Source organism: Strix uralensis, unplaced genomic scaffold (genome assembly GCF_047716275.1).
Source record: "Strix uralensis isolate ZFMK-TIS-50842 unplaced genomic scaffold, bStrUra1 scaffold_223, whole genome shotgun sequence".
NCBI classification, from domain to species: domain Eukaryota; kingdom Metazoa; phylum Chordata; class Aves; order Strigiformes; family Strigidae; genus Strix; species Strix uralensis.
In genome coordinates, this window is record NW_027436831.1 from 153,351 (window position 1) to 162,315 (window position 8,965).

General features: G+C 74.6%; 2 protein-coding genes across 2 annotated transcripts; both read right to left on the bottom strand.

The window, feature by feature from the left end:
• Positions 1-98: 98 nt before the first annotated feature.
• Positions 99-3,091, bottom strand: LOC141938648 (uncharacterized). The gene is made up of 2 exons (XM_074857573.1): positions 2,971-3,091; positions 99-1,064 (listed from the first exon to the last, which is right to left on the bottom strand). Exon 2 carries the CDS (start codon positions 918-920, stop codon positions 99-101), a length of 822 nt encoding a protein of 273 aa, XP_074713674.1. The 5' UTR covers positions 921-1,064; positions 2,971-3,091.
• Positions 3,092-4,017: 926 nt separating this feature from the next.
• Positions 4,018-8,882, bottom strand: LOC141938643 (uncharacterized). The gene is made up of 7 exons (XM_074857563.1): positions 8,369-8,882; positions 7,749-7,819; positions 7,553-7,664; positions 6,941-7,056; positions 6,238-6,381; positions 5,199-5,235; positions 4,018-4,439 (listed from the first exon to the last, which is right to left on the bottom strand). The coding sequence occupies exons 1-7, from the start codon at positions 8,880-8,882 to the stop codon at positions 4,186-4,188; spliced, it is 1,248 nt and encodes a 415-aa protein (XP_074713664.1). The 3' UTR covers positions 4,018-4,185.
• Positions 8,883-8,965: the final 83 nt, after the last annotated feature.

Genomic DNA, 8,965 nt, shown 5'->3' on the forward strand with positions numbered 1-8,965 from the left:
CGACCACCGCCCGTAGCGCGCCCACTGGCCCGGGGCCCCCCCGAACTCCAGCGCCGCCCCCGCGGCCCCCGGCGGCGGCAGCAGCAGCGACCCCAAGGTCAAGAGCGCCAGGGCCAGGCGGGCGCCCGAGGGGCCGCGCGCAGGGGACGGGGTGGCCCGGGTGGCCACGGAGGGGGGGCGGGACTCGGCCTCGAGACGGGGGCCCCGAGTCTGGGCCGGTCTCGGCCTCTGAACGGGCCGCGGGGCTTCGGTCGACCTTGACCTCCGGGTGGGCCGCGGGGGCCACGTTGGCCATCGGGCCCGAGGGGGCCACGAGGCTTCGGTTGACCTTGACCTCTGGGCGGGCCGCGGGGGCCTGTTGGACCCCCAGAAGCGGCCGGGCCGCGGGGCCCGCGGTTGGCCACGGGGGCCGCGTTGGCCATCGGGCCTTGGTGGCCCTCCAGGTCCAGCCCGTGCGCGGGGCCGGGGCCGACCCCGGTGTCGGAGAGTCCCCGGAGACCTTCGAGTCCAACGGGGCCGCGGAGCCGCCGCTGCTGTTGGGCTCTCGGTGGGCCCTGGGAGCCCCGGCGGGCCACGGGGCCTTGGTTGGCCACCAACCCTTGGTTGGCCACGAACGAGTCCTGGCGGGCCGCGGTCTCTAGATGGTCCTCGGGGCCTCGATGGGCCTCGGAGCCGTGGTGGGCCACGGAGTCCTGGTCGGCCTTGAACCCTTGGGTGGCCACGGAGCTTTGGTTGGCCACCAACCCTTGGGTGGCCACGGAGGCCTGGCGGGCCGCGGTCTCTAGATGGTCCTCGGAGCCCCGACGGGCCGCAGAGTCCTGGTTGGCCTCGAACCCTCGGTCGGCCACGGGGCCTTCGCGGGGCTCAGTCTCGGGGGGGGCCCCGGGCCCCGGGTGGCCGTCGGCGTCCGGACGGGTCATGGCGCCTGGGGGGGCCGCGGAGCCTGGGCGGGTCTGGGGGGGCCCTGGGGGGGCCCTGGGGGGGCCCGGCCACCCCCGTCCTCTCACAGCCGCATGGGTGGCCCCGGGGGGGGCTACAGCGTGGCCGGGGGGTCCGGTGGGCACCTGGGGGGGGAGGGGGGAGAGAGAGCGTGAGGGGGGGGCGCAGGCGTCCGGGCCTCGCTCCAGCCCCCCCCTCGTTATCGAGCCGGTTAATTAACCCCAGTGATTAGGGGGGTGATGCCGGTCACCGCGGCAACCCGGGATCTGGCATCATGCAAATGAGGCCCCGGGTTATTTATAACCCGCCGGGGCCCCCCCCCGGGATCGGGGCTCATTACATGCGCCGCATAATGAGCCAATCACGTTAACTGCTGCACCTGCGGGGGGGAGGGGCTGACAGCGACGACCCCCCCCCCACCATGACACCCCCCCCTCCCCCAACCCCAGGGGTGCGGGGGGGGCCCCATAGACACCTCCCCCCCCCCCCAGACCCCCTGACCCTCCCCCCCACGGGGGGTCCCCAGCAGCCGGGTGCCCCCCCCCGCCCCTCCCCCCACAGGGGGCCCAGGCGTCCTCATCGCGCCCCTCCCCCCCCCGAGATAATTAATGAATTAATTATTGATTTCTGCTGCCTGATAAGGGGGGGGGGGCGCACCCAGACACTGGGGGGGGGGGGGGGCGCACCCCGACGTCGGGGTCCCCGGTGGCTTCCCGCGGGCGCCTGAAGGTCACCGGGGGGGGGGGGGGGCGCTGGGGGGGGGGGGCTCCAGGGGACCCCCCCAACCCCCCCCGGAGGGGCCCCCGCGGGCGGGACCCGGCCTCGCACACGCACGTGCACACGCGTGCACACACACATGCAGACACACCACCCTTGCACACGCGTGTGCCCTGGACCCGCCCCCCCCACCCCGCCCCGTGCACACGCGTGTGAACACGCGCCCACGGGCCTGTCCAGGCCTCTGTGTGTGCACACGCGTGTGCACAGCCGGGATGCACACGCACACACACACACACACACACACACACGTGCACGCACGCCCCGACAGCCTGCACACGCGCACGCGACACCCCCCCCCCCGTGCAAACACCCCCCCCGTACTCACACCCGCCGCCCCTCGCACGCTCACCCGCCCCGGGCACCCCCTTTGCACGCGCACGTGCACCCCGGCTGCGCACACGCGGCCACACCCCCCCCTCCCCATTCCGCAGGTGCACACTCACGTGCACCCCCAGTTCACACGCACCCCCCTGCCCCCCCCCAACCCCCCGCACACGCGTGTGCACCCTCGTGCCCGGCAGCCCCCGCGCACACGGGGGGGGAGGGGCGGGGGGGAGGGGCGGGGGGGGCCCGGCCAGGGCGGGGCTGATGCGGCCCCGGGCCCTGCAATGGGGGGGGGGGGGGGCTGGAGGCGACCCCCCAAAACCAGGCGCTGGGGGGGGATGAGCCCCGCGATGGGGGGGGGGGGGGGTGCGGCCCCTCCCCCGCCCTCACACACACACCCGGGGAGGGGGGGGGGGAGGGGCCCCCCCGGAGCCCTCACGGTGATGGGGGGGGGATGTGACCCCCCCCCGTACCCCCAATGATCCTGCACCTCCCGCTCTGGGGCCCGGCCTGCGCCCCCCCGCGCCCCGAACCTGCCCCCCCGCGCCCCGAAACTGCCCCCCCCCAATCCTGCAGCCCCCCCCATCCTGCGCCCCCCCCCCCCCCCCTGCATCTCCTCATCCCGCTACCTCCCCCCGCCCCCCCCCCGCCAATATCCTGCACCCCCCTGTCCCCCCCCGCAGCCTCCATCCCCGGTACCCCAAAACCTGCCCCCCCCCATCCTGCCCCCCCCTAATCGCGCCCCCCCCCATCCTGCCCCCCCCGGTACCCCACACCTGCCCCCCCCATCCTGCCCCCCCCAATCCTCTCCTAAAATCCAGCCCCCGCCCTCCTGCGGTCCCGGGTGCCCCCCCCGCCCCCCCTCTCCTGCCCCCCCCATCCTGCCCCCCCCTCCTGCCCCCCATCCCCCCCCATCCCCCCCCGTACCTGCCCGCCCGCTGCCTCCGGCCCGGCCCCGCCGCTCCCGCAGTCCCGCAGCTCCCGCCCGCCGCGGCACGAGCGCGGCACCGGCCCCGCGCGCCCCCGCCCCTCCCCCACCCCCCGCGCGCGCGCCCCACCCCTCCCCCACCCCTTCACCAACCCCCCCCAAACCCCCCCCAAACCCCTCCCGGCCTGGCGCGGGCACGGCCCCGGCGTGAGCCCCCGGGGGGGGCACAGACACCCCATAGATCCCCCATAGACACCCCACGGACACCCCATAGATCCCCCATAGACACCCCACGGACACCCATAGACACCCCATAGATCCCCATAGACACCCCATAGATCCCCCATAGACACCCCATAGACACCCCATAGATCCCCCATAGACACCCCATGGACACCCCATAGACACCCCATAGACACCCCATAGACACCCCATAGATCCCCCATAGACACCCCATAGACACCCCATAGATCCCCATAGATCCCCCATAGACACCCCATGGACACCCCATAGACACCCCATAGACACCCCATAGACACCCCACAGACACCCCATAGACACCCCATAGATCCCCCATAGACACCCCATGGACACCCCATAGACACCCCATAGACACCCCCACAGACACCCCATAGACACCCCATAGACACCCCATAGATCCCCCATAGACACCCCATAGACACCCCATAGACACCTCATGGACACCCCATAGACACCCCATGGACACCCCATAGACACCCCATAGATCCCCCATAGACACCCCATAGACACCCCATAGACACCTCATGGACACCCCATAGACACCCCATAGACACCCCATAGACACCCCATAGACACCCCATGGACACCCCATAGACACCCCATAGACACCCCATAGATCCCCCATAGACACCCCATAGACACCCCATAGACACCCCATAGACACCCCATAGACACCCCATAGACACCCCCCAGAGCCCCCCAGACACCCCCAGTCCCCCCAGAGCCGCCCCATGGAGCCCCCCCAGTGTAACCCCCCCCCAAGAGGGGCCGGACGGACCGAGGGACGGACCCGGGACGGACCCGGTTTATTCCCACAGATACAAGCGCTGCCCCCACCCCCACCCCCACCCCCCCGTCCCCCCCCGCTGCGGGGGGTCCCGTGTCCGAGCGGGGTCAGGTCAGGGCCCCTGGGGGGGGGGGACACGCCCAGCGCCCCCCCGGCCCGACCCCCCCTAGAGGCGGATGTCGAAGACCCCGTCCTGCAGCTCCTGCAGCTCCTGCGGCTCCGGGGGGGGCTCGGGGGGGTCCCCGGGGGGGTCCCGGGGGGGGCGCAGGGAGCCGCGGCGGGGCCGGGCAGGGAGAAGCTGAAGGAGCGGGGGGGGGGCCCCCGGGGGGCCGGGGGGGGGGCGGGCGACGCTCTGGGTGCGACGGCGACACTCGACCCGCAGCCGGTCCCGGCACCGGGTGTGACAGCGCAGGCCGCAGGCTGGGGGGGGGCACCCTGAGACCCCCCCGGCACCGAGACCCCCCGGCACCCTGAGACCCCCCCCCAGCACCCCTGAGACCCCCCCCCGCACCCTGAGACCCTGAGACCCCCCCGGCACCCTGAGACCCCCCCCAGCACCCTGAGACCCCCCCGGCACCGAGACCCCCGGCACCCTGAGACCCTGAGACCCCCCCCAGCACCCCTGAGACCCCCCCGGCACCCTGAGACCCCCCCGGCACCCTGAGACCCTGAGACCCCCCCCAGCACCCCTGAGACCCCCCCGGCACCCTGAGACCCCCCCCCCGCACCCTGAGACCCCCCCGGCACCCTGAGACCCCCCCCCGCACCCTGAGACCCCCCGGCACCGAGACCCCCCGGCACCCTGAGACCCTGAGACCCCCCCGGCACCCTGAGACCCCCCCCAGCACCCTGAGACCCCCCGGCACCCTGAGACCCCCCCCAGCACCCCTGAGACCCCCCGGCACCCTGAGACCCCCCCCCGCACCCTGAGACCCCCCCGGCACCGAGACCCCCCGGCACCCTGAGACCCTGAGACCCCCCCCAGCACCCCTGAGACCCCCCCGGCACCTGAGACCCCCCCCCCGCACCCTGAGACCCCCCCCGGCACCCTGAGACCCCCCCCAGCACCCCTGAGCCCCCCCCCAGCACCTGTGACCCCCCCCAGCACCCCTGACCCCCCCCATCACCCCCCCCCACCCCCCCAGGGCACCCCTGACCCCCCGCCCCTCCCCCACTCACTGCGGCACTTCAGCTCCTGTTTGTGGAGCCCCAAAATCTGGGGGGGGGAGGGGTGAGGGGTGAGGGGGGTCCCCGTGCGAGTGCTCCCCCCCCCCCCCCCCGTGCGAAGCTGTCGTGTGACACGAAGCGGTGCTTGTGCAAAGCCCCTCCCCCGGCCCGCCCCTCCCCGTGCAAAACACTCGTGCAAACCCCCCCCCCCCGTGCACGCTGCACCCCCGGCTCCGAGCGACCCCGTGTGCGAGTGTGTGCGAGTGTGTGCGGGCATGTGAGGGTGTGCAAGGGGCGTGCAAGGGGCGTGCAAGGGGCACATGAGGTGTGAGGAGGCGTGTAAGGGGTGTGCGACACGTGCGAGGCGTGTGCGGGCGTGTGAGGTGAGTGTGAGGGGTGTGCGCTGCCTGTGCAACACGTGTGCAATGCGTGTGCAAGGGGTGTGCGAGGCGTGTGAGGCGTGACGCACACGAAGGCGTGTGAGGGCGTGTGTGTGACACGTGCGAGGCGTGTGCGATGCGTGTGCGACCACACGTGCTCGGTGTGTGCGGTGCGTGTGCGACACACGTGCAACATGTGTGTGAGGCGCGTGTGAGGGGCGCGCGACGCCGTGCAACACGTGTGCAATGCGTGTGCGAGGCGTGTGAGCTGTGTGATGTGTGCGGCACGTGTGCAGCGCGTGTGCGAGGTGTGACACCGTGTGACACACGTGTGCGAGGCGTGTGCAGGCGGGTGACCCGTGGGGGGGGTGACCTGTGGTGTGACACGTGGGACACGTGTGTGATGTGTGTGTGATGGGTGTGACACGTGTGTGGGGGGGTGACCCGTGTGTGATGTGTGTGCCCCGTGTCCCCCCCGTGTCCCCCTGTGCCCCCTGTGCCCCCCCCGTACCCCTCCTGTACCCCCCCGTGCCCCCCCGTGAACCCCCGTACCCCCTGTGCCCCCCCCGGCCCCCCCCCGGCCCCCGCCGTGCCCCCCTGTGTCCCCCCTGTCCCCCCCCCCGTCCCCCCCCATATCCCCCCCGTGCCCCCCCCGTCCCCCCCCCCCTCACCAGCCGCCCGCACTGGCCGCACCCCCCGGGCCGGAGGGGCCGGGACCCTCGAAGCTGTGGGGGGGCCCCGGGGGGGGCGGGGGCGGCTCCTGGCTGCAGCGCAGGAAATAGGCGAGAACCTGCCCCCGGGTGAGGCCGCCGGCCCTGGGGGGGCAGCCGGGGGCGGGGGGGTCGGGGGGGGCCAAATCCCCCAGTTTGGGCCGGGGGGGGGCGGGGGTGCCTCAAATTGGTGGGGGGGCGGGGGGGCCAAAAGGGGGGGGTGGGGGGGGGTAGGGGGGGTCGGGGGGGGCCAAAATCCCCCAGTTTGGGTGGGGGAGGGTCGGGGGGGACCTCAAATTAGTGGGGGGGCGGGGGGGGCAGAATGGGGGGGGGCAGCGGGGGGGGGGTCCCCTCCCATCCCCCCTGGGTCACGCTGCCGTCCCTGGGGGGGCCAGGGGGGGTCCCCAAGGGGGGGGGTTGGGGGGGTCCCAGACATGAGGGCCCTGGGGGGGGATTTGGGGTCCCGGGTGCCTGGGGGGGTGTCCATGGGTTGGGGGCCCGGGGGGGGGGTCCGGGGGGTCCCGGGGGGCTCCAGAGGGGTCCAGGGGGGTTTGGGAGGGTCGGGGGGGGCCGGGGGGGGTCGGGGGGATCCCGGGGGTGTCCGGGGGGTCCCGGGGGGGTCGGGGGTGTCCAGGGGGGGTCGGGGTGTCCGGGGGGGCCGCACCGGTCGGTGTCGATCTCCCCGAAGCGCCGCAGCTGGGGGAAGTTTTCCCGCACGACCCCGAACTCCTCCCGCGAGATGCGGCCGTCGCCGTCCACGTCGTAATTCCGGAAAATGGACTGAGCCCCCCGCGACCCCCCGTCACCCCACCGACCCCCCGGGACCCCCCGGGACCCCCGGAACCCCACCGCCCCCCCGAGACCCCCCGGGACCCCCCGGAACCCCACTGACCCCCCGGGATGGACTGAGCCCCCCGCGACCCCCGTCACCCCACCGACCCCCCGGGACCCCCCGGGACCCCCCATCACCCCACCGTTACCCCCTGGGACCCCACGAGATCTCCCGTCACCCCACTGAACCCCCCGGGACCCCCCAGGACCCCCCTGACCCCTCGGGCCCCCCCGGGCCCCCCCATCACCCCACTGACCCCCCCAGGACCCCCCCAGGACCCCCCGTCACACAGGGACCCCCCCCCACCGACCCCCCGACACCCCCCCGGACCCCCCAGGACCCCCCCATCACCCCAGTGCCCCCCCGCCCCCCAGCTCCCCAGAGTCACCCCCAGACCCCCAGGGACCCCCCCGGGCCCCCCCATCACCCCCCGCCCCCCCCCACCTCCACCAGCCGCTCCAGGTGCTGCCGCAGCCGCGCGGGGTCGGGCCGGGGGGGTCGGGCAGGACCCACCCGTCCATGGGGCAGGGGGGGGCGGGCGCGGGGGGGGCCCCGACTGTGGGGGGGGGACACACACGGATTATGGGGGTCCCGGACCCACAGCGGGGCCCAGAGCCCCCCGCCCCCCCCCGCCACTCACCCCCCCCCGCGGCTCCCGCAGCAGCGAGAGCTGTAGAGCTGCTCCTCGGTCTGCCCCAGCTCCAGCGACACCTGGGGGGCGGTTTTGGGGTGCGGGGAGAGGTTGGGGTGCGGGGGGGCGGTTTTGGGGCGCGGGGAGAGGTTGGGGTGCGGGGGGGCAGTTTTGGGCGCGGAGGGAGGTTTGGGGGGCGGGGGGGTGGTTTTGGGGCGTGAGGGGCAGTTGGGGGGGGCAGGGGGCAGTTTTGGGGTGCGGGGGGGTTGGGGCCTGGGGGGGGCAGTTTGGGGGCGCGGGGGGCAGTTTTGGGGTGCGGGGGTTGGGGTACAGGGGGACAGTTTTGGGGCGCGGGGGCGGTTTTGGAGCGGGGGTTGGGGGACAGGGGGACAGTTTTGGGGTGCAGGGGGGCGGTTTTGGGGCACGGGGGGCGGTTTTGGGGCGCGGGGGGGTTGGGGGTGCGGGGGGGGTTGGGGGTGTGAGGGGCAGTTTTGGGGTGCAGGGGCGGTTTGGGGGTGCGGGGGGTGTTGGGGAGAGGGGGGGCAGTTTTGGGGCGTGAGGGGCAGTTTTGGGGCACGGGGGCGGTTTGGGGGCGCGGGGGGGGTGGGGGCGCCTCGGGGGGGTCTCACCGTCAGCAGGTGCAGCAGGTCGGGGTTGGCGGGCACGGGGGGGCTCCCCCCCCCCCCAGCAGCCCCCCCAGGATGGCGAAGCGCTGCTGCAGCTTGGCGGGGTGGGGGCGCGCGGGGCCCCCCCAGTCCGGCAGCGCCTCCTCCAGCGCCACCAGTCCCGCAGGTGAACCCCGAGCGCCGGCAGCCGGAACCCGCCGCCCCCCCCCGCGCCCCCCAGCAGCGCCCGGTACCGCCGGTAATTCCCCTCCGAGGCCAAAACCTCCGAGAGGCGCCCCCAGAGCTGGGGGGCACGGGGGGGGCACGGGGGGGACACGTTAGAGCTGAGCAGGGCTGGGGGGTGATGGTCCCCCGGAACCCCCCAAGAGCCCCCCTGGGCCCCACAGAACCCTCCTAGGACGCCCCCGCCCCCATGTGCCCCCCATGTGCCCCCCAGGATCCCCCAGGCCCCTCCCAGGACCCCCCCAAATCCTCCAGAACCCCCATGGGCCACCCAGGACCCCCATGTGCCCCCCATGTGCCCCCCAGGACCCCCCAGAACCCCCCAGGACCCCCATGTGCCCCCCATGTGCCCCCCAGGACCCCCCAGGACCCCCATTC